A 26,898-nucleotide genomic window follows, 5' to 3' on the forward strand; every position below is an offset into this window, starting at 1 on the left:
CTAGTTCAAAGACAGCTAGTTCAAAGACAGCTAGTTCAAAGCCAATAAAAACTAATGAAATAATCATGTAAGCCGGTTGTAACATGTTCATGTTCACAAGTTAACAGTCACCAGAAAGACATATTACTCTATTAAAAAGGGCTGAATGGTTCATTTTAACACGTATATGGTTCTTATTTTATAGTTAAATTTATTCTTTTAAAAGTTATGCGGACGCTATTCTTTTAAAAGTTATGCGGACGCTATCATAATTTGCTTGACTTTTATGGAATATTCGCTTCGAAGATAACCACATATATCTTTTTTATAATAATTGTCGTAAAACCGACATCTTTACTTCGATTGTTACACTCAAAATAACAGTTCTAGACTCAGATTCTTCAGATAGAGGACATAACATACTTTGACATGCAGTTTTCCCAGACATGTCTTATCCGTTTGTTTTTCTTCCGTGAGGGTGGATAGGACCTTTATCGGGATCCTGGGATCGGATGTTTTTAAGCTCGGAATTTCGGGATTGACCCTTTCGGGATCCGGATATTCTTTTTTTCGAATTTTGGGACCTCGGGATTTCATGTTTTTAAGCCAAGGATTTCGGGATTCGTGTTTTTAAGTCCGGGATTTTGGGATCAGGACCCCTCCTATCTCCCCTCTTCCGTGCATTGGAGTCACACATAATGTGTTTGATTTAAATCTATTAAACTGAAACTAAACGTCCATGATTTGTTATTCATGTACGTATTAATCATCATACAAAGAGCAAAACTTATACAACTTCACATAGAAATTGTTCATTTCAAAGCAAAAATAAAGAGGTAGAAAGATTTAACTTAGATCTGTCAAATTGTAACTAATTAAATAATATCAAATTAATGTATTTTAAACAATTTTTACATAACATATTAGTTAATGTATTTTATACTTTAACGCGTGTATTTCCTACTCTGTTTAAGATAATTACAAGTTCTTTTCTCTTTTCGTGGCAGATATGAAAACACCTCAAATATAACATAAAAATTAGCCTATTGAATACAATAGATTTCAAGGAAACAATATAAATGTTCGATGTTTTAAAAGAAAAAGACGAAAAATATTTTTTATAAAAGAAAATAAGAAAGAAACTGACATGTTTAAAGAAAACGAATAGATATACATATGTAAAAAAGAAAAAAGAAATAGAAATACCTCTTTTCTAGTAAGAACTCTGTAAGGTTGTTATTTGTAGCTGTATATCATATTTGTTTTCCGTTTATTATTTTGTACATAAAGCAGGTTGTTGGTTTTCTCTTCCCGTTTCAATTGTTAAACAATTGTTATTTTGGTGTCTTGAATCGCTTACTATATGTATGGTTTGTCTCAATATTGAAGGTTGTTTTGCGACCTATAGTTGTTGAATTCTATCACAATTTTGGTCTTTTGTATAGAGTTGTCTCATTGGCAATTCTACCACATCTTCTTATTTCATAGTAAAAAAAGAAAAACAAACCAAGCATGATATATACTTGTATACTAGGAAGGCAATAGAAAGAAAAGAGTAGATGGGAAGAAATGAGAATACATTGCAATAGAAGAAAATAAAATTAATACATTTAAGTTGAATAGAATAATGAATAGAATAATTACTTAAATGAAAATGTTATATAACTACTGTGTAAGCGATAGATAATATTATTGAATTTACTTTAAAAAAAAACCCAGTCCGCTCTATTTCCGAAGCTTTTTACAAGTTCTCATGCTGTTTTGAATAGAATTAAAATCGTTATGCAGATTACGCTAAATTTCACTAATTTTCCACACGATTTAAGCAATAGCATTTATGTAGGCTCATAAGAGGCATGTATAAATCATTAAATAACTCATCTACATAATACTATAAATACTAATTGATGAAACTGTTTTCATACGAAGTAATGAAAATCAATGAGTTTGTAGAATTGTTAAAACCCAGTTGTGTAAATAATGATCACATTATTGTAGCGAGGGTTTTATAATACAAATTAAGGTATTGAGTATGGCGCACTGTCATATATAATAGCAAATATCAATCTCAAAATTTGACATCATCAATAGAGGCAAATTCATTATTGTTAAGTGAACAGGATTTAATCTGATGACATGATGCTGTATTATAGCGAGGAATCTTGTCTATATCAAAGAGGCTTAAGTTTGATTAGGAAAGTAAGTTTTTATTTATTCACTTTTCAAATTGTTACTTTTATTTACTCTTTCAATTAGAAGAATGTTACATCCGTTATTTGCCTTGTACAGCTTATTTTTTGGTGAGTCACGTGCATACTGATTAGATTTATGTAAATGAGTAGTGCTATACTAACTGGGTTATTCATTAAAAGTTTAAATCGCAAAAATGAACAAATGAGTACAATGCAATAACAAGGACGAAAAGACACAAAGTTTACAATAAATTACGCAGAAAACTGAAGATTAAACAATGTCCAAATTATTGACCATTATAAATCAAGGAGATGCGTTTGGTTGCCAGTGAGATATATAATATATATACAACTCGTCTAAACATCAGTCCAACAATGTTACATCTGTAAATTTGCTTTCGCAAATTTTTAGTTCTTCCCTCGCCGGGATTCGAACTCATGCTACTGAGATATCGTGACAGCAAATCGCCTGTACTGTATACGGCGCGCTAGACCACTCGACCACCTTGGCTTCACAAAATTAAAGCTTTTGGTGGCTAGTGTTACCTTTCCTCGTTAGTTTTAATCTAGCGTCGTAATACAGTACATAAGGCATGAAGATGGTATTGTTACAGGATAGCTGAATGATCTTATATGAATCCTTCATATTAATGCAAGATACAGTCACAGAAGTCATTATATTTATAAGTACGTCTGAGCCAGTGACAACTCTACAACAGATTTGTCCATCGGATCACCAGCAGTGATGGTGATGCATGGCTGTGTACATTCTGTATAATTAAACAACTCGACTAATCATTTTTACTATCGCAAATAATGCAAAAATTAAGACTCGTATTCAGATATGTATGCACATTTTCCTGAAATCGGTAAAAAAATCTCGCATCCCCCCTCCCCATATTCTTCAATAAGAAGATGAGCCCCGGTTTGTTCGTGTAGTTCGTGTTTCTTAGTCTTTCTATGCTAAGTTTTGTGTCATGTTGTTAGCGTTTTCATAGGATTTCCGTTTTTTCGTTATTTTTTTTCATGCATTGCATTATTTTACTTATGAGTTTGAATGCCTATTTAGTATCTTTCGTCTCTCTTTGAATAATAATATTTTTTCTTATGTTTTTACAGGAGGTACTTAACAAATCAACATGGCGATCAGAATCCAGACAAATAGCTTTGCTGCTATTGCGATCCAATTAATGATGAATGTATGGTTAATTTCAAGTGTTTTGTCCAATTGCCAGTTTCCTGACTTTATAAATCACCAAGATGTTTGGACACGAAAAAATGGCGAAGGAGCAACTTTAACAGCGTACATCAAACCACACATGATAACAGCAAAGTACTGTCCATATGTTGGATCTGCTTGTCAGCATTATGTCCAACATTGTGTGGAAAAACGAGATGACAACCAATACATCGTTAAACACGAGATTCGTTCGACTGGTTTCTCTCCTCCTCGTTATCTCTGCATACAGTTTATCTTCCGGTCGCCGACAGTCTTACAGATGAAAGAATCCGAAAAGTTCGATAAACCCTCTGCGGAGTTATGTAATAATATTGTTTTGAACAACTGGCCTCTGTTTTCAACTTCACTCGGAACAGCCCCAGCAATTGCTTGCCCGTTCTCAGGTGGGTACAATATGCGCATTAGCTCAAACGGTCACGAGTTGTGTTCGAATAAAATGCTCAGTCCGAGAATTGAGAGTGAATGCGAAGCAGGAGACGGGATATCAGTCGACTTCAAACACAAAGAGTGTATCCATGAAAATTTAAAAAGCATGAGAATGAATCTTAGACAACACATTGACTGCATGGCCACGTGGACTGATCGGAATTACCAGTTTGTCATTTTGCGACCAGATTCGGACCATGCTCTTTGTTTACGTATTAAGAAACCATTAGATAACATCAGACATGCATATCTTTTTATGGATTTAGTGTGTGATCCTGGAAACTCTGTCGGTCAGCCTGAGGACTCTCAAAATTTTCTGTCTATTGAATTCGAAAGGAAATATATCCATTCAGTATGTGAAAACGAATTTGAAGGTTGTTCGGATGAACGATTTTGCGACACTGATATGAGAGCACATTGTAAACTCACATGTGGACCATGTCGCTCTGACGACATATGTGCATTTCCAGAATACCTCAGACGTGTTTGGAGTATTTACGACCGGAAATATGCCCAGACAAATAAAATGCGGTATGTGAACATTACAAATTATGAAATAGATTTCCCGGATGTTGGTAAATTTCAGTGTTTGTTCAACAATGTCACTGCTAAACACCGATCCATTTTATTACACACGTTTGATAACGGTTGTTATCCAAAGTTCACATGCATGGAAACGTATTACTCATCTGATACCGTTCGTCAATTTAGACTCGGAAGGCGCATTAATTGGCCAGTGTACGACTTGTCACGTGTCAAGAGCCAGGCATGTAAATCTATAATGTTTAAGAAGGATTACCAAATTGGTGATAGCAGTGAAAAATTCAAAATTCCAAAAATTACGGTAATCGATGCAAGTTATACTAAGAGTCAAAACTGTAAACTGGACTACGAGTTCCGGAATCACCTCAATGGACTTTACTTCCGGGAAGGGGATAAATGTGATGGTTGTTTGTACTACGACAATATAATAAATCCAGACTATTTCGAAGTGAGAACCATAAACTGTCCATCATCGTTGAATTATTTAGAATATATCTGTATGGCATCTTTTAAATTTGATAACGAGACTACCGCCGTAGTGACAGGTACCCGGATCAGACGTCAAAATACATACAGACAATTTTTATGTTGGGTTTTTACTGGGACCGGTGAAAAGAGAAAAGTTGTTGTATTTGATGCTGCCGATTGCAATGAAGTTCAATTACAACTATCGTTAGCAGGGGATGTAGTTCCCAAAAGTATGTTTGAAGTAATGGAAAAACCACCAAAACTCTGTCCTCGTCCAATAGATGACGAGCCACAACCAGATATACCAATCATACCACTAGACACGAGTTCGATAACAGCAACACCTGTCAAAAAGAAGCCACTTAATGGGTACAGACTAACAACTGATATTATAAAAGGACCTCTAGCTCCAAATAAACCTGTTCAGACGGATCGACAGAATGCCGATTCATCCGCATCCTCATCATTACCACAGCCACTTTTACACACTTTTATTTGCTTATTCGTGCTGTTACGAACATTATGCACTACATAAAGATAACGCCACATCACAGTACCACATTAGAGATGAAAGAGATAATATTATGTGGATTAAGACAATACATGTATCAAATAGTTTATGTTCACATATATAAATGTGTTCTAAATTTGTAAATTGTAAACATCATACAAGAGCGAGAGAATCCATCGCATACTGTTGCTGGAAATCTGGTTGTTATTCGCACGAGACGCTAGATGAAGACAGTTTGGATGTGCGCAAGTGTATGATAATAGTAATTTTAGGTGGACATTGTTTGCATCTGAATATACCATCTAACATAAGTGGAATTTGCGAGAAAAGAACATTTTGATTAAAAAGATTGTAAACAGATATGCTAAACTTCTAGTATAATTATACTTGCTGAAACCTTGTCATCGCTTGCCATTTTTTAGACACTTGAGTGTAAGACAAAAGGTTATCGACTTTGTGTGTGGACTTTTTATTTGCTCAAATATGATCTCGTTAGTAAACAGTAGTGTCTTTGTAATCATAATTTGTCATATGTGTTTCATGAAATCATGAGCCCCAGAAGAAAGACATTATATTGCAGTTCGGAAAGAGTAACTAATGTACACATATGATACAAGAATATCCAGTGTCAACACATATGTGATCAGCCACGACATATCCAGGCTTATGGAGGTAGAACGTCATTGTGAGAAAAAACGCCGTTAACTATATGTGACTAGCCATTTCCAGGCTTAGGAGGGTACACTGTCTAGAATTTAATTTTTGTATATTTATCTAGAATATTCCGAAACAAAACTCTCTGGCATGTTATTATGACATATTTGTTGTCATAGCAATGAAACAAGTTATTTCGAATACCGGTATGAAAATGAGACTGTTCTATGACGACTTTTATTTATTGAAGGCACTAATTTATAAAACACAAAATTATTGTATTTATTGGCTCTTAGTGATGTTTAATAGCGTATTTGAAAAAAATTTCAGACTTAAATTTACTACAATACAAACAATTCTTATCTCTATTTTAGAAAATGTAATTTAAACTTGTTGAAATGAAGTTAGTTTAAAATTTGTCAAAGTAAGCTTTAAGAATTCCTTTTTTTTTAATTTAGATTTATTATGCATGTCTCTATACATAGTATGCGACGCGTAACAGTTTATAAGAAGGTGTTCTCAGATACTAATTTGATACGATGCATTTATTATGGATATATTTCTGACTTCATTTATGAAAGAAAATCTATAGAGCAGAGCATTATTTGTTTGTTTGTAGCTCTTTTTTAGAACATGTAATTTAAACTTTTTGAAATAAAGTTAGTTTAAAATTTGTCAAAGAAAGCTTTAAGAATTCCTTTTTTTAATTTAGATTTATTATGCATGTCTCTATGCTTAGTATGCGACGCGTAACAGTTTATAAGAAGGTGTTCTCAGATATTAATTTGATACGGTGCATTTATTATGGATATATTTCAGACTTCATTTATGAAAGGAAATCTATAGAGTAAGGAAGGTGTTTATCTCTTCTTCACAAATATGTATTTCATTGATTCTCGATATTTATCATGTCTATAATTATTCTAACAATGACGTTCTACCTCCATAAGCCTGCAAATGTCATGGCGGGTCACATATTAGCACACATTTCTGGTCGGATTATTTCGGAAATAAGTCATACAATTACGTATAGAGTGGGGTGCGCATATTCGCCGGGGACACAATTTCGCCGTTTTACTATTTTGAGGTGGTGTAAATACTTCAAAAGATTGCTGAAATAGAAGAAATATGCCGGTGACTTAGATTTTCATAACAAATATGGTTATTTTTTAAACTACGACAAAATTGCAGCACTTACCGCAAAGGACCGAAAAACGGACAACGATTTTCGGCCAATTTCCTGAATGAAAAACACAATTTCAAAGATGCATTCTTAGTAATTTTTTTACTGATTGCCCTAAATTTCAGTTCTGTACACCTTTAAAATGTCTGCTATTGCCATCTATAATGAAGTTGATTTGAAAAATATTGTTTAAAGCTGCAGTTATTTGGATTTAAATAGATATATAAAAACGGCGAATATGTGTCCCCCATTGATAAAACATCAGGCAATTGCAAACATCCTTAAATCTAACTTTTCAGATGATTATTTCCAACAAACACGTTTTCAAGTGTAAGAATATTTTGCATTTGAAGTTATCTTCATATAGAAATATCAGTATACTTCAAAAACATAAAGACCTGAACATAAACTGTAGAAAACATGGAAAGATATGGCGAAAATGAGCACCCCACTCTACCAGATATGATACAATCAAAATCAAAAGAATATGGTTGTATATCAAGTTTCATGTGCTTTTGTAGTTTAGATCAAATCTTATTCAAACAGATCCACTATTGCATCGCAACAAGGTCGAAATTCTTAAGCACTTTATATTTTGTAACCTTGTGTAAGTCATTGTCAAGTTAGTGCGAATTGTATCAAATGAAATGCATTGTGTATTTATGATAATGACAATAATACTTTATGAATTTGGTGCGTCCTAAAATTTTTCTGGATTTACCTTCAGCAGGCAGATAGGAACGCTAAGAATGTGTCGTCTTGTGTAGAAGAAGATCTTTATTGCTGAAAATAACTACTGAATTATAACACAATGTTCGAGGTGTCTTTTTGTAGTTTATACCTTGTAAATTGGCACTTGTGATGCCTCATTAAAGACAGGTTATCTTAACTTCATCTTACCCTGATCCAGTTATGACAAGGCAAATTTGGAGTGAACATTACGTAAACCTCAGTTTTATAGTACAAAACAATTGAAGACATTCGATAGGAACGACTGAGAACAACATTTTCTCTGAACATCAGTTGGTTTTAAATGTTTGATTCTTTCTTGATGAATACTTATAAGCTGAGCGAAAAAAGGATAAATGTAAATTACGATACTAAGGTTACATTAAAATTATATATGTGTTTAGCTTTGTTATGTTTGTACGAAACTAAACTTTCATTTTTATGTCATTTAATCATTTTATAGTGTATTATTTCTAGAGACAAATGAAGGTTTTCTTGGTTGTTGAGTAGAAGTTTTCAAATTTTAATATTGTTATTTGTATATACAACTTTTCATTTCATTTATTGATTGTGATGAAGAAAGTGTTTCCATTGTTGCTCAATGTACATAATTTGATATATTGTATATACTAGGTCGTATTTTTTTATACTTCATAGAATAGCAAAAATATTCCAATTACTGCATGTAACATTTTTGATGAGATATGTCACGCACAGATATTGTTCTATTTTACTTTTTTGTGTTTTATTGAAAGACTTAAGTACATTTGGATGTATTGTTTTGATTACACGGACATTTGAGTTACACAGTGCATTTCATTATTCACTTATTCATATTTTTAAATAATCACTTTTGATACAAACACTAAGTTACAACTAAAAAGAATCAGATTCATGTTCATTAAAACCCTCCAGTTGTAACGTTTGTCACTATCTAAAATTTTTCAAAAACTTGAATAATGACATGGGCCTTGTAGGGGTCAGTTGAAATTTTCGACCTTATTTTGTTTCATGAAAGACAACTATTTTTACTATTTGTTATTCCTGGTCCAACTGTTTACCTAATGCTATTCCTGGTCCAGCTGTTTACTTTTGGTGGTCCCTGGTCTATTTTATATGTACATCTTCGTTTTAGCCAACCATCCATCAAATCATTTCATTATTCATATTTTTTTAACATATTGCTTTGTTAATTTTTTGTCACATTGTATCATTTAACTCTAAAGTTTTTTATGTGTCTGGTATTTCATACTGTTATAGAATCTGCATTCAAAATATTGCAGTACATGTGAAATTAACTTTTTCTGTAATTCATTTGAAATTGATAACATCTGTTATTAGATATGTCTGTCTAAAGGAGAGCGTGTAAAAAGAAACTATTCGTGACAAAAAAGACATATTGTTTATCAGTCATTCTATGTAATTTGTACTTTTATTGTTTCCGTATTCTCTATAGTATGGTTGGATTTAATTTCATTACTGACATTGTGTTTTTTAATTTACCATGTATGTACTACAGCTGTGGTTTTCTGGAGAACGTTGTCTAGCAGGATGAATATGTTTCTGCTTGTAAATTGTTTTATTTAGAAATTGACAGCTTACAGAACAAAGTATGAAATATGAAATAATCATATGTAGTATATTTTTGTTAAAGACAGATTTCTGCTATACCCTTGTTATGTCTAGTTTTCCTATTATATTTTTGTTTTGTTCACGCATCGTTGTAAATATAAGGAATTTGATGCGACGGTCATACAAGTGAGAGGTTATATTTAGCGGGCTCAATTCATCATTTTTTACATTTGAAAATGCCTGTACCAAGTCAGGAATATGACAGTTGTCCCTTCGTTTGATGTGTTTTGTCATTTGATTTTGCCATTTGATTAGGGACTTTTCATTTTGAATTTTCCTCGGAGTTCAGTATTTTTGTGATTTTACTGTTTTTTGCAAGGTCCATAACATTCATATTGTATGAGCGAGAGTACAACTAACCGAGTCATGAGCACTCGTGGCTGTGCACTATTCATAAAAATGTTGATATTACTTTTGCTTCCTTGTGTTATATTATTTATGTAGTTATAATTGTTTACATTGTAATTATTGTTTACAATGTGTATTTACAATTGACATTTATTATTAAACTGTTTTTAAATAAAGACAATTGAGACTGAACTAAAGTTAATTATATTGTTACAGTAAATAGTTTTACACCGTATTTTATGATCCAATGATATTTCAAGTTTTTGTCGGATGATAGTTTTCCATTATTTCACATCCCACTCACATGAAAAAGGATAGTCTAATTCACTTTTCAGTTGCATAGAAAAGTGGATATTTTTACATAATCCGAGAATAGTGCCATGCATTTTTGCAGTAACTTTTACATTAGATAACTTAAACTTAAAGGTATACCCACTACAACGTATGGTTTTTTGTTTACATTTCTTAATGTGATGAATTTGATAGGTTCTTCTAAGAAAAAATGACAATTATCACGGTTGGGAATACAAATTACAGTTAAGTCTATGTTAAAAATAACGCGGACATTTATAATAAGGCAGCTACTAACAAATAATCCTTTTGTCAGCTCTTCTGTGATAGTAAATATAAGAAGATGTGGTATGAGTGCCAATGAAACAACACTTCATTCAAATCATAATTTGTAAAAGTAAACCATTATAGGTCAAAGTACGGTCTTTAACACGGTGCCTTTGCTCACATCGAATAGCAAGCTATAAAGGGCCTAAAAAATGTCTATTATAAAACCGTCGATTATATTTGCCTGAGATAAGAAAATCCTTGGTATTTCGAATAATTCATACTTTTGTTATCAGTAAATTTATAAAAATGACCATATAATTGATTTTATGTCAACACAGAAGAGCCGACTACTGGGCTGTTGATACCCTCGGGGACGAAACGTCCACAAACAGTGGCATCGACCCAGTGGTGAATATAGTTATCAAAGGTACCAGGCGTTTGGTCTACATAGGTCTCATCACTGACGCTCACATTAACATGGTTAGAAAGCCAAACAAATACACAGTTGAAGAGCATTTATGATCCCAAATTCCAAATTCCAAAAGGTTGTGGAAAATACGGCTAAGATTATCTTTGCCTGAGATAAGAAATTCCTTCGTATATCGAATAATTCATACTTTTGCAAACAGTAAATTTATAAAAATGACCATATGATTGATATTCATGTCAACACCGAAGTGCTGACAACTGGGCTGGTGATACCCTCATGGACAAAACATCCACAAACAGTGGCAATGGCCCAGTGGAGAAAATAGTTATCAAAGGTATCAGGCTTATAATTTATACACCAAATGCCTGTTTTGTCTAAATAAGACTCATCAGTGAGACTCAAATAAAAATAGATATAAAGCCAAACAAGTACAAAGTTGAACAGCATGTATGACCCCACTTCCAAAAGGTGTGCCAAATATAGTTAAGAATAGGTGAAATAAACTTAAATACATCCCAGGGATTTACAATTTTGATGTCATGAACAGTCAATGAAGGTTTGTGCAATGCCAAAAAATAAATGTATCGACATACAGTAGAATGGTTAGAAATTTGCTAATGACAAAATCGATATTTGTGCCAATATAAACTATATTCAATGATCGTATTACAACATTGGTAAGATAACCTTTACTAATAAGTTTGTTTAAAGAATTGATGAGTTAACACGCATCACATAACATGAATAATATTTGATATGGTCATATTTATGAATTAAAACATTACAAAACAAGCGCTTTTTGTTTTGAAACTTGTTTTGACCGACAATTTCAGCCATTTTTTATTTAATTTAATGAAAAGGAAAATCACAAAAATACTGAGCGCCGAGGAAAATTCAAAACGGAAAGTCCCTGATCAAATGGCAAAATTAAATGATTAAACACATCAAACGAGTGGTGGGGAAAAACTGTCATGTTCCTGACTTGGTACAGTCTTTTTCAAATGTAAAAAATGATGAATAAAAAGGTTTTGGTGTTAATGATGAAGGTAAAATTTAAAAAAAAAGTGCTGGAATTTATAAAATATTTTTTCCACATTTCCAGCTATGGGATGTCTCTATTGATGGACTGGTCAATACACAAAAGTATCGTCAGCTAAGTAGTCAGAAAATATTTTCCATTGGTTCGATGTGTTTGCGCTTTTGATTTTGCCATTTGTTAACGGACTTTACGTGTTGAGTTTTCTTTGGGGGTATAGTGTTTTTGTATTTCACTTTTTTTAGATACTGCTGGTGGTGGACTATCAGTTCTCGGGGTATAATCAGCTAAGAAGTCAGTAATCGGTGCTAATATCATTTATGATAAATCTTTCTAAAATTGTCTGTCGATGAATTAAGCAGTTATTGAGAAATATGGTTTCAGTCTCTCAAGTCCTTAGATGGATTTGACTATTATATGGAATTTTGTTTTGTCATATGCTTCTCTGACTGTTTCGGCACATCTATGGCTTTCGAATATTTGAATTTGAGTGTTCCAAATGAGGATTCGTAAGCACGGAAGTTATAGAATAGAGGTGAAAGCTCGACATTCAATCCCGAATATAAATTGAAAACTCACTGGCAAGATAAAGAGGACAAAACAATAGCACACACAACATAACATAGAAAACTAAAGACTGAGTTACAAGAACCCCAAACAAAAATCTGGAGTGTGCTTCGGAAGGGAATGCAGATTCTGTTCGACATGTAGCCCGTACTTCTTATGCTGCTTAATTAAGTACATGTTTAATTAGGTAGGTCATATAAAGTGTTGTTTTAATTTTGTATGAGTAGTCGATTTACATGAGCCAACATAATAACAACTTTCAAACAGATCATAGATTTATCAGTTTGTTAACGATTAATAAATTTACTGTATTTGAACATAGGTAAAACTACTTTGTCTTTTTGTTTATTCAATTCAAGACATTGAAAGACGTAAATTTATAATCGGAAGTGCAACGCAATAACTGTTTTATAATTTGTTTAGAATTTTAAAAAAATTCATTGATACAGTTTTTTATTCTTTAACATACGTTTGTACTTTTCATTGTTTACGTATCTTCTTAGGTAAAGGACAATTGAACGTTGTAGACGACTAAAGGGATCACTATCATTGTTTGGATATACCAGGTATTTGTTCTTTTAATCATCTCTTCGATGTTTGTATAGCAACATAAACGGTTATAATTTATCTGCACCATAAGCACATTTCGACAATCAATGTCTCTTTATTGATACTGTTGATTCATTAATTGTCGTGCGTATTTATTTTATGTGGATTGGTGAAAACTTGCATATTCGTTGATATTTGATTTCGTGGTTTTGTCAATGTCTGTATATAAGGCCTATTGAAAATGTGTTATTCGTTGAACATTTGAATTCGTGGTTCATCTCTACCCACGACACCCACGAAAGTTGCTATCCAACGAATAATAATGAATCCCCAGTACATCGATGCTAGACGCAAAACTATCAAAAATCAAAGAAGCTTGTCAAAAAATGAGGAGCTATAAACCACATGCAAGGACAAAATTTAAGATGTTTTACTTTCAAATATGTTTTCCTCGAACATGATGGGGAGACAATAATTGTTGCATTGCGCACCGTTTAGACATGTTAGAGGTTAAATGGCACTGTCAATGATTATTGATCGATCTCTATCTCGTCTTTTGATCTTAGATGTACATTTGAATATATTCCCTTTATAACTATTACAATTAATATAATAAAGTAGAAAGCGGAAACACAGTGATACAGTTCATTTATCAATAATGACTTTTTCTGCGGTCTGAACCGCTCCCACCTTAAGAAAAAAAGAAAATATTTACACAACCAAGGATTTACTCACACATTTCTTGTACTTTTCTACCCACATGTTAATAAGTAATGAACGTCCTCATGATAGACTTATAACGTTGTACTTTCGGTAACTTCATTACGGATCTTGTCAGCTCAGGGTTGTAAAAGCAAGTATTTGTATACTGTTTTGAAAACATTACAATATAGAAAGAAAAATCACTGTCACATTACTGATTTTCTCAGTACTGTCACAGTACTGAAAAGATCCGTACTGAATTTAAAAAATAAGTATATATGTATAAGTATATGATTCATCAGAACTGAATACACCAAAGGCACAACATGACATTTTATCATATAATCGTTCATTACTGATTTACAAGAGGGTAGAAAGTTGTGTGTAAAATATCGGTAACGCAGTATATAGAGTGAACAAGATTCAGATTTCATCGTCAAAAATGTCTCAACATGTTACGGTTTAACCCTGCTGAAGAAAGTATATCAGTTGCAAACTATCGATCACTATCGTTACTTATGTTACACAAATAAGTATAACTCTATAGGAACATACATGACCATAGTGATATTTTGTGATATTTTGCAAAACTTCTTAGAATAATTTGTTATTATATGTTGTACAAAATCGTAATTAATTTCACCTTCCAACAGAGTCTTGACTCTCTGTTTAGACGAAAATGCGCGTCTGACGTACACCAGTTTGTAAATTATAAGCCCGCTTTCAGTGATAAGTATTTTCAATAAGTAATCTTTGAAGAAACTCAGCAGTGTGAATATCAAAGACATAATATTTAAAAGTTTTATGGTGTAGCAGAAAGAGGAACATTATTATTGGGCATCTCTAAACGGAAGATGTCTTCCCAAAAAGGTTTGAATTGTTCCAAACATTCATTGTCAAATTCAGAAATAAATGCATCCAAATAACCAAATACATTGAGATGGTATAACTGGTATCAAATATAACACGCTCTTCTGTTTTACATAACAAAGAAATGTACTTATGTTGACAAAGAATAAACTGGGTTACGTAACATTACTTAGGGAAAAACGTAACATTACTTAGGGAAAAACGTAACATTGAAACTGGATCATTGTTTCGCGTACAAAAGGGTAATGTAGATTTTATTTCTAGCTCAGTTCTAATTGGAACTGCAAATAATCATCTGAATCAAATATTTTATTTTATTTTCTACATAGTGCACCATTATCTGTCGACTAAAGATTTTGAATAGAATTGAAACAATAATTTCACTCCCACAGAACAGCAACCGTTTTTTTATGCCCTAATGTTTATACAAAAAGTATAAAAATCCATTATTTCATAATCTTAGGTACTGGTATGATTTATGACTGACAATTCATACATTGTTCGTTTAAAAGTTAAGAAATTGATAGACAAAAAATTAGGATTTGACTCCCTCAGTCAAAGTTGACCCATAGTTAGATTTTGCAATTATGTTCAGGTCCTTTTTGGGCTTATAGCTCCCAACTGAACTATGTCATTTTTTTTACATTATTATCTTTCAAATATTCGGCTTTGGTGTTCATGATGAATGTAAAATAAAAAAAAGTGTTGTAGATGCATGGAATTTATAAAGTATTGTTTTTATATACTTAGGCTTTATATCTGAAGAATAGATTACCCTAGCTGTATTTTGCAAAACTTTTAGGAATTTTTGGTCCTCAATGCTCTTCAACTTCGTACTTTATTTGGTCTTCTTAACATCTTTTTATTCGAGCGTCACTGATGAGTCTTTTGTAGACAAAATGCGCATCTGGCGTAAATATAAATTTCAATCCTGGTATGTGTGATGAGTTTATTTTCATATGTCAAGCACTGGTATATCTCTATTGATAAAGTGATCAATTAGAGTATCATCAGCTCAGTAGTCAGAAATTATTTTCCATTCGCAAGATATGTTTGAGCTTTTGATTTTAACATTTGTTAACGGAATTTCCGTGTTGGTTTTCATTGTGGTACAGTGTTTTTGTTATTTCACTTTTTTTCGATACTGATGCTTTTGGACTATCAGTCCCCGATGGTATAATCAGCAAAGAAGTCAGTAATTTGGTATTCATATCATTTATGACAAATCTTTTTAAAATTGTCTGTTTATGAATTTAGAAGTTATTAAGGAGTATTGTATCAGTCCCTCAAGTCCTTTGACTGTTTTGACTTTTATTTGGAAGGTGTAGTCAGGAATATGGCAATTGTTATATTATAGTTCGTTTCTGTGTGTATTACATTATAACGTTGTGTCGTTTGTTTTCTCTTATTTTTGAGTGTAAATTCACATTGCGATAAGACGTGTCACGGTACTTGTCTATCCCAAATTCATGTATTTGGTTTTGATGTTATATATATATGTTATATTTGTTATTCTCGTGGGATTTTGTCTATGTGTGTTACATTTTAGTGTTATGTCGTTGTTCTCCTCTTATATTTAATGAGTTTCCCTCGGTTTTAGTTTGTTACCCCGATTTTGTTTTTTGTCCATGGATTTATGAGTTTGTTTTGAACAGCGGTATACTACTGTTGCCTTTATTTATATTGTCATATGCTTCTTTGACTGTTTCGGATCTTTTACATCAATGGCTTTCAAACATTCTGCTTTGGGTGTTCCAAATGAGTGAGAATTCAAGAAGATGATTCGGACAAACGGAAGTTATAGCATAGAGGTGACAATATACCAAAAGCGAGACATTCAAACTCGAAAATAAATTGAATTCTCATGGCAGAGTTAAGACAAAAAAACAACAGCACACACAACATAATACATAAAACTGAAGACTAAGTTACAAGAACCCCAACCAAACATCTGGAATGACCTCTTGTTCTTCAGAAGAGAAGACAGATTCTGCTCCACATGTAGCCCCGTACCTGTCGGGCTGCTCAAATAAGTACATGTTTAAATAGGTATGTCATATAAAGTGTTGTTTTATTTTTGTATAAGTAGTAGATTTACATGAGACAACATAAAAGCAACTTTACAAAAATATCATAGATTTATCGGTTTGTTATCGGTAAATGGATTTACTGGAATCGAACATAGGTAAATTGCTTCTGTTGTTCAAATCAAGACATTGAAGGAAGTGAATTTATAATCGGAAGTGCAAAGCAATAACTGTTTTGTTTAGAATTTAAAAAAAAGTCATTGATATAATTTTTCACTCTTCAACATACATTTGTACATTTCATTGTTTCTGTATCGTCTTAGGTAAGGACATTGGAACGTTTTAGAAGGCTACAATAGAACCATTGTCATTGTTAAGACAAACCAGGTCTTGTAATCTTTTAGTTTAATCAGCTCTTCGAAGTTGTTTGTATAATAACATAACCTGTACCAATTTTTCTTCTGCTGAAGGAACAAATTTACAAAAAGCAATAGTAGCGCATTTCGACAATCAATGTCTCTTCAGTGATGTTCGAGGCATAACTATTTAAATATCCGAAGTTTAATAAAGGATATAAACACAAAAAGGACAAAATATAAGATGGCTGTCTTTAAAATATTTTGTCCTCGAGCATGATGGGGAGACATCAATTGTCGCATTGCGTACCGCTAAGAGGTTAAATGGTACGTCAATGATTATTGATTGCTCTTTATCTTGTCTGTGTCTTTGATGCACATTTGAATATATATCCTTTCTGATTATCACAATTAACATAGCAAAATTGAAAGCGGAAACGCAGTGGTACAATTCATTCATCAATACTGACTTTTTCTGCGGTCTGAATCGCACCCTTCTTCAGAGGAAGCCACCATTGTTACACAACCAAGAATGTTCTCACCCTGTTCTTGTACTTTTCCACCCTCTTGTTTGTCAGTACTTACGGCTTCATGATAAATTTTTAATTTCTGACTTTGTAAATTCAGAACTGCAGAATTTTTTACTTATATTTGTGCTATAGCTTATTTGTTTTATGCAATACAGATTTTTTTCAGTAAAAAAAACTGTACTGGATTTTTGTCAGTACTGTAATCTTACTGAACAAAATCCGCACTTAATAGAGAAAATAGAAACGTTCCAGTACAGTTTTGGTAGTGTAGTATAAAACTTTAATTAAGTTGTTTTAGTGTATGGTATTCAGATTGCATTGTCGTTGATGTATCAACAGGTTAAGGTTTAAACCAGCTGTGGAAGCTATTTGAATTTATAAGTGCAAATACCAGAACTTACATTGTTTAAGAGGGCGAAAGATACAAAAGGGACAGTCAAACTCATAGATCAAAACTTAACTGACACCGCCATGGCTACAAATTAAAAAGACAAACAGAACAATAAAGGTACACAAGACCCAACATAAAAAAACTAAAGACTAAGCAACACGAGGTTTCAACTCCCTCAGGAAAGTTGAACTTGTGTGGATTTGGTTATTTGTTATGTTATTGTCGGCCCAATAGCTCTTCATTTGTTGCGGTTTTTATGAATTCTTGGCTTTTAAATGTTTGACTGAGTGTTCTTGTTGGAAGTAAGTCCTAGAAATGCGCTTCGAACGCAATTATAAAATTATAGAACGTGTTGTTTTCCTTTTTTGACTGAGTTCAACATGGATTTGGCCAGATTATGGCATTTTTTTTTAAATTTTTAATTCGTTACTTATTCAGCCTATCAATTGGTCTAATTCGAGCGCACTGAAAATTTTTATGTAGCTGAAATACGAGTATGACTTAAATATTTTCGAAATTATTCGCCTGATTTCTGTAATAACAAAATCTTTGTAGAAACTTGGTCGTCAGAACTGTCATTTGAAAGCTCAATTCTTTCAGATGGTCGTCAGCACTGTCAATGTGAAGGCCCTTATAGTTATAAGTTTTATGGTTAGCATTAAAAAATGAATACCAACCCGTACATCCAATAGCAGAGAATTAATTTTCCAAAAATGTTTTAATTGTTCACAATATTATCATAAATTTGCATACTACATATGGCAATTCGATAGATCACATACCAACTATAGATATAATATAAATATTCTTCCTGCTTTTTCTTATGATAAATTAGATTTGTTTTTCTTAATGGAGTGCATATGGTTTTTATATTTCTTGTTTAAATCGTTATCCGGTTTTTATTTGGCTATTATTCATTTCCCCTCTCGATTGTGTTTTATGTAGATCTATGTAAGTCTGCAGTTGTCTTTTCTATTTAAAGGGTCGAAACATGGAAAAAACAATTATTGTCATTTGATAAGGGACTTTTGTTTTTGATTTTCCTCGGAGTTCAGTATTTTTGTGATTTAACTTTTTTTCATCCTTATTGATCTATTTCTTTTTTAACATGATTACAAGGAGGAATTGATTAGACTCAGATTTTTAACATTGTCTAATTTAGAAACAAATGCATCCAAATAACTGAATGAATTGAGATGGTATAACTAAAATCAAATAAAGCACGCTCTTCTGTTTTACATAACAAAGAATTGTACTTATGTTCACAGAGAATAAATTGGGTTACGTAACATTACTTAGGGAAAACGTAACATTGAAACAGGATAATTGTTTCGCTTACAAAAGGGTATTGCGGATTTTATTTCAGGCTCAATTCTAATTGGAACTGCAAATAATCATCAGAATTAAATATGGTTTTCTTTTATTGTCCTACATAGTGCACCATTATCTGTCGACATTTTAATTGCGACGACAATAGATTTTGAGTAGAATTGAAACAATAATTTCACTCCCACAACACAGCAACCGTTTTTTATTCCCTAATGTTTATACAAACAGTATAAAAATCCATGATTCCATAACCCTGGGTATTTTCACTGTCAATAAATTGACCATTAACAGCATTATTGACTTTGCAAATTTAATAAAAACAACTACGAATCTATTTACTATTTACATATATGTTAGACAAAAATATACAAAAATGTCGGCGATATTGATTTATGCCTACCATTAGTACGGTATATTACTTTCTCGACCTTCCTGGATCTCTTTTGGTTGTTAGGCATTCTGTTCGGCAGGCCAATCATTCACATTAATGTCTGCATAATATACTCCTAAACTCTACAGAGAACGAACTAGTACACTTTATCACGGAAGATATCATGCAATAGAAATATTAAAAACAAAAATATGGAAAGATATTTGTGTAAATTGAACATCTCGCGAAATATATACAGTTATTCGTTAATAACAATGTGGTCGACAACAATATTGAATCGCGCATAGTATTATTTCAGAGGAAATATCTTGTCGTGAATTTTTAGCTAACATGATGGGGTCAAAAACCTATAACCTATAAACATATCGCATAATGACCGGAACAACGATTAATTTATTGATTTATTGGTTTGAAAAACCATTACCAGATTTGTTGGCTATTTTGCGTCGGTCAATGTCAGTTTTTGAGGTGGACGAAAGTGGAGATCACAGAGAAAGTCTTTGACAGGAAAACTGACAATCCTGGTGAATTTAGATGCAAATCGAACACACCTGCCATATGTAGGATTCGAGATGATTAACATTGTGTTGATACAGTACTACTTTGTCTTTCTATTGTTAATGTTGGTTGGATGTAATAGACCAATTGGCCACTCAAGTTTCATCTACACCAGGAAATCAGTATAGTGTAAAGCGAAATTATAGAATTGATGAAAAAAAATATATAAGTTATAAATTTGTGTTTTGCGTGATATTATAAATAGTATGTATCTTTCGATATTTTCAAGAAAGCATTTAATTTTCTTCTATTGTTTATAAAAAATTGATAACAAAAAATAATCTAGGATGCGCGAAAAAATGGAAAACTGATGACTTATTTGAAAAATGAAACCACTAAGCATATAAATGACAAATAATTCCGTTGTTTTGTTTTAAAATGAAACTGCTAAGCAATTTACTGACAAATACTTCTATTGTTTTGTTTGAAATTAAACCGGTTAACATTATGATAAAAGATTCAGTGCAAATCTTGCATAATGGCAACTATGACAAAAGAATGAACCGGTTATTAATTGTCTTTAATTTTTAAGATGATAACAAGACCCATAAACTGACATTATGTGTCATAAATGTCTTGTTTGATATGCCATCTTATTTTTTCAAGAGATCTAATGATAATGATAATAACAATCTCAAAGCACAAACAACAAAACAACAAAACAAACAACAAACAGTAAACATCCAACCAAAACAGATTTACCCGATCCTTCTCGAACCATTAAATAACCACCTACATATACAACAAAAAGCTAATCGGTTCGAAGTTACCACTGTAATTACATTTTAGTAATAACCATGATCATTATAAAAATAAAGGAATAACTTTGATGTGATCTCTGCAGGTATTATAGAATTGATATTATCTTTTTTCATAGTAAAATGATTTGCAATTCAGAGCTATTTTCCCATGCACTTATATACGATGAAAGACAAAGTGGTGAACAAGCACAAATAAATCAACGCATTAAATCATACAAACATTTTCATTATATTACAATAACTGAGACAAATCAATTGGAATGCAGTCTAAACTTTTAGTTAACGTTATTACATAACCCATTAAACGGTTCGGAATCAAACACTTTATTTTCATTGATCATAAGCTTTGGATAAAAAGAACACCTTGAAAGGTAATAAACATTGCAAAAAAAGAACCACGCCAATGCAAATACAATTTTAATAAAGATTCATAAAATGCAATTATTTTCAATTTTATTTTATTGCATGTGAGCAATATAGGTGTAATTCAATTATAATTATCAAAAATATGCATATATCTTTAGTATTTTCAGTTCATAAATGTAAAAATAATATCGAATTTATAATTGACACAAAAGCTTTTAAAAGCGATCGAATGAAAAAAAAATTCGAACAGGAATGAAGAAAATCGAATATGGATTGCATCATTATGCTGAAGGTTACACTAGTATCGAATATATCACTCGTTTGAATGCTAGAAAAGATAAAATTGATGATTTAAAAGAAAATTACCGAAAACATAGTGGTTATAGACATATATCCTGGTGTAAACTCTCTTTTGCGTCGGCAGTTTGAAGACTTGTAAATTAATATGCAATTTCTGCTGTTGTATTGCTAGTAGTGGTTAGATTTGTCGTCATTACATACGAATTATAACCGTATAGTTCTATTCCAGACCATTAAGACGGGTGCCACTGGTGGAAGAGGAATTGTTTTATTTACTGTAGTACCTTAGTTCGACTAGTTTTTGGTATGGATTAAATTATCCAATAGTTGTTAGCTTTCCTATTAATATTTTTTATTCAAGTAACCTATATATACATTGCTTAGGACTAGGAACAATCATGTTGCAAAATGTTCAGGTTCCATAACCAAGAATGTGTAAAGTTTGAAACTTGTCCATCGAACAATATTTAAAAAAATCAATAGTTAAATAAATAGCGAAAACAATATTCGATTAATTTTATTGGAGAATTCTTAGTTAAGCATATATATATAAATAAATATATATATGCGTCTGTGGAATACAATCATGTATGATACATCAAAGATGACTAAATTGTGAAGGGCGACTTACGTGTCCGATGAGAACGCATTGCATTGATTGTGTCTTCCTTTATTTTGCAGTATTTGAAACTATAATAAATCTTGTTCCATGTTTAACTTACTCTAGGGTATTATTGGTTAACTTAGTTGTCAGGTCTACTTTTCCAATGATATCAGACAGGAACTTCTTGTCTGACCTTTTGATGATATCTGTGACTTCTTGGATGTAGGTCTAACAACATATGTATATTTACGTTTTATGTATTCATCTTTATGATAACTGCCATCATTTGATTTTTCCTTATATAATCTTTCAAGTTCGTATTTTTGTTTTCTTTATTCTAAGACTACATTTATGGTTTTTTTAAGTCAGAGGATTGCAATGTGATAAAATCATTTGGGTTGACTGTGAAACATCGAATGCATGCTTTATCTACTGTTTAAACGGTTCTTATTGGGCATATTTTTTCAATTTTTTTTTATTTCCGTATTGTTGATGTCGGTTTTTTATTTGACTCATAATCTATATATATTGTTTTGAACTAGGAACAATCCCGTTTCTATTTCTTCTATGTTCCCTAACCATGAAATTGGAAAAAGTATATGTCCATCGAACAACACCTAAATACTTGAAGAGTTAAATGAATAGCGAAAATAATCTACGATATAATATATATATGTATAATATATCAAATATGTCTAAATCGTGAAGGACGACAAACGTGTCCGATGAGAACACATCTCATTCATTTCGTCTTCCTTTATGTTGCAGTATTTGAAACATTAATAAATCTTGTTCCATGTTTAACTTACTCTAGGGTATTTTTGGATAACTTAGATGTCAGGTCTGCTTTTCCTATTATATTAGGCAGGAACTGCGCTTTTCTGGCCTTTTGTTATATCTGTGACTTGGATATAAGGCTAATAACATATGTACGTATTCGTGTCATTCTCTTATCATTACGAGAACCGCCTTCATACTTGTACTTAAATAAACTTTAACAATCGGTGACTTGGTCAACATTTTTTTTATCAACTACTAGTATTAATGGTAGGCTAATTTTTTGGGGGGATGTGATATTATAACAATAATCGTATTGCTGTGTCAGATTGAACGAATGCTTGTGTTGCTCTGTAATATTATATTATTGTTGTACATCTTTTCCTTTTTTTAAATTTTCGTAATGGTGTTGTTGGTTTTTATTTGACTTATAATTTCAACTACCTCTGATGTCTTTTCTCTCTTTTTATTGATAATTTGATATGTGTTGCCTGTTGGGAACATGAAAACTTATCTGTTGAAAATCCGATTGTTCTGTAGGAAAATCTTTCACATAACTGCGTTGATACAGAGTGCTCGTAGAGTTTAATCAAACCTGGCCCGTGTGAAAACACGAAATATTGTGTCAAGTCAATACAATACACCATTTTTCTTCCATGAAAAGGGCAAATAGTTTCAATTGAAAATAACAAGATATTTAAGTTATTCACTGAAGATAGTGGCTGTCCATATCGTAAAATTTCATAAGGACTGGTACAAAAAAGAGCAAAAAAACACTGGATTGAAAAAAGATTATTCAAAGTTTGTATGTGTGATTTTTGTGTAGCATGACAATATATCAACCGACTTCAAGTGATAATTTTGAAAAATGTATAACTAATTGAATGTTGTTTGACCAGTAACAAATAGCTCATGAAGAAGACGAAGAAGAAGAAGAAGAAGAAGAAGAAGAAGAAGATAAAAGTACCATTCTTTGTAGATAATTGAAATATTATCATATTATTCAAAATATGAGGTAAACATGAAGAGGACAAAGTTTTACCAAGTAAGGAAAAAGTAAAATAAAAAAATACTGAACTTAGAGGAAAATCAATTCGGAAAGTCCATAATCACATGGCAAAATCAAATAACAAAACGCATAAAAAACGAATGGATAAGAATATAACAGTAGTTATCCATTCGTTTAATATGTTTGAGATTTTAATTTTGCCATTTGATGAGCGATCTAGCTACTTTCCTTTTTAATTTTCCTCAGAGTTCAATATTTTAGAGAATTTTCCGTATACCAATATGATTCATCCGGAACTTTAATTTTTCGTCTGTATTTTTTGTTCCACATATAACTATTGACAGAGATGATCATACCATATACAGTTCTTTGGGGAATAAAGAATTATTCCAAACATCAAACGCTTCAAACTGTTATTGATATTGACAGTCATTTAAAGTCCCATCGTTTCATGTGTGACGTTGTATTGGTTTTGTAAAAAGTACAATCCCTTTAATTTCGACCCACTTGTTGCTTAATCGAGTATTTCATCTCGTATAATCATAGAAAGTTGTGCCTTTGAAACCATGTAATTTTTAATGGATTTAAATGCATATTCTATGGTTTATCATGCTGTTTCACATGGAATGAAAATTATGACTAAACATTATAAATCGCTAGATAAACTTAATTTGGGACGTTAAAACCTACGCCTGATGAAGACCAAGGCGGAAAAAATAAAAGGCATTTCCCAAAATAACAAATTATTCTAGTATAAAATAACGAAACGGAAGACAGAAATAGAATTGACTTTAATTTAAATATTTCTATATCTGTTCAAAATAGACACACAGTTTCAAAATAAAAGTGCTGCTTAATTTTCGTTTTGACAAAAATTATAAATATAAGTGATGCGTATTTATTTCGCATGAAAAAACTATCCATACAGACCAATGGACAGAATGTGAAAAAAAAATGAAATCAAATTACTAAGTACTATTAGACACTTCAGATAATCAATAAACTATCGGTAGGTGGACACCCAAATGTTGTCTTTTATGCCATGGACGGTTATATATTTCATGTATGTGTTTCTACCATTAAACTCTCAAGTTCCGGACAGTGTGCCTAATTTGATTGACAGAAAGGCTGCAGACATAATTTGTACAAACATTGACAAGAAACGCAATTTAACTTTCAATGGATTACTAAGAAAACTTGACTGTCAGAAGATGCATCAAACAATTAACCGTACTTGATCTCTTTATTTAATTAGTCCAAACGGAAATTGGGTTTCTAGTAATTCTTGTTAGCGACAGAAAATGATTACGATCAGCAGGGCGCTTTCATTAATGTTACAAACGATATGTTGTTAAAGCATTTGATAACAAGGCTTTTAAAATTAGATAACGAAGTTAAAATATTTTAAAGCACAAAAGACGTGCCATATTAAATATCTTACTTAACGAGATTGTAACGTCTGCCTTCATCTTTTTTCAACGCCTATCAATGTTCCAATTAAATAAGATTAAAAGGTATGATGTCTTCCTCATAATTTTTACCTTATATCTTGAATATTTTTATTAATTTCGCGACAAAAACGAATGCTTTCATTATGTCCGTGCGCAAATTTCTTGGGCATCCAATAATTGATTCAAAACTGCTGCGATACAGGTCTTCGTCGCTTCTATAAGGTTTGGGACTTAGAATCTGCTAGCACGAGTATTACAAAAGATATACTTTTAAAATGTCGAAATGGGCCGAGTGAAATTGGTATCGTTGATGTAAACTATTAAAAAATGTAGAGAGTTCTGAACGAGTAATCAGATGAGATCTTAGCTAATTGTTGTATGTTATCCGTAATTGATCAGTTGGTGTTTGTATGTTTCCTCTAATTGGTTATGTAAGATCTGATCAGAAATCTTAAAGTCATATGAAACCTCAAATTCGAAACAATTAAGCATATGTTTTTATAACAAAATGGATAGTTTTCATTATTAAACTTATGTACAAATACTTTTTTCTGAAGTAAATTCTTTAATTTGTTAAAATTCAGAAGAAGTTCACTTTTTTTAATTGCTTGCTTCCAGGAAGCAATTCGCCAGACATATTTTCCGTATGCAAAGTGACCTTAGCGTGATCCTTCTTGTAAAAATCCGGTGATCGCAATACGCATGGATTTGTCACTGAAATAAGCTATTATCTGATTGTACATGTAAAACACCTGTTCAATATCCATGCTTGTTTGGTGATTGTTGACAAACGGGTGAAAATCGTTAAAGTTCGGCTTCAAAACACGAACTTTAATTACCTGCCATATGTTCACAACACTGACCTATTGAGAAAAAATTGACGATTGTACGAAATTTATGCGAAAAAAAGGATAAAATCGTGCACAAAAGTTTATGATGTATGTATGCATTGGTTCAAGAATTGGAATAACATTATTTTTCACCGGTCATTCGTTTCATATGACTTTAACGTTATCTGTAAATGAAAAAATCAGATCTGAGCTAAGATCATTTATGTTGTTTTATTGAATGAACTGATCTGAGCTGATGTTTTCATGTTGGTTGTAATAGTTCAGCTGAGATACGAGTTCAAATGTTTTCGTGTCCGAAATTGTTTGTTTGAGATTGATTCATCGGTTTTTGAAATGAAACATGTATGTTGTCTGTGATGGATTCATTTTTGAATTTGATCTTTTTGTTTTTCCGTAATTCGCCGTTTCAGAATCTATAATGCATTCTAGGTTATAATTTTAAAAGCGTACACCAAAACGTTGTGATTGGTTAATAACGCGCTAAACAATCGAAATTCAACCAATGGCGTTACGTTATTTTCATTTTGGTGTACGAAGATTGAGATTACCCATAATCCTATAGATTCCGAAAAGACGT

At 32.0% G+C, this 26,898-nt stretch overlaps 1 protein-coding gene across 2 annotated transcripts in view; it reads left to right on the forward strand.

Moving 5' to 3' along the window:
• LOC139528435 (uncharacterized) overlaps positions 1-10,081 on the forward strand; it is a 51,586-nt gene extending 41,505 nt beyond the window's left edge. Inside the window, exons 1-2 of one of the 2 annotated variants that reach the window (XM_071324405.1) lie at positions 1,938-2,178; positions 3,291-10,081. In XM_071324405.1, the coding sequence (XP_071180506.1) occupies positions 3,311-5,383 (2,073 nt within the window). In that variant the 5' untranslated portion in view covers positions 1,938-2,178; positions 3,291-3,310 and the 3' untranslated portion in view covers positions 5,384-10,081. Of the gene's footprint in view, positions 1-1,937; positions 2,179-3,290 lie in introns of those variants that run through there. The other variant, XM_071324403.1, reaches the window with a different exon arrangement.
• Positions 10,082-26,898: the final 16,817 nt, after the last annotated feature.

Source organism: Mytilus edulis, chromosome 6 (genome assembly GCF_963676685.1).
Source record: "Mytilus edulis chromosome 6, xbMytEdul2.2, whole genome shotgun sequence".
NCBI classification, from domain to species: Eukaryota; Metazoa; Mollusca; class Bivalvia; order Mytilida; family Mytilidae; genus Mytilus; species Mytilus edulis.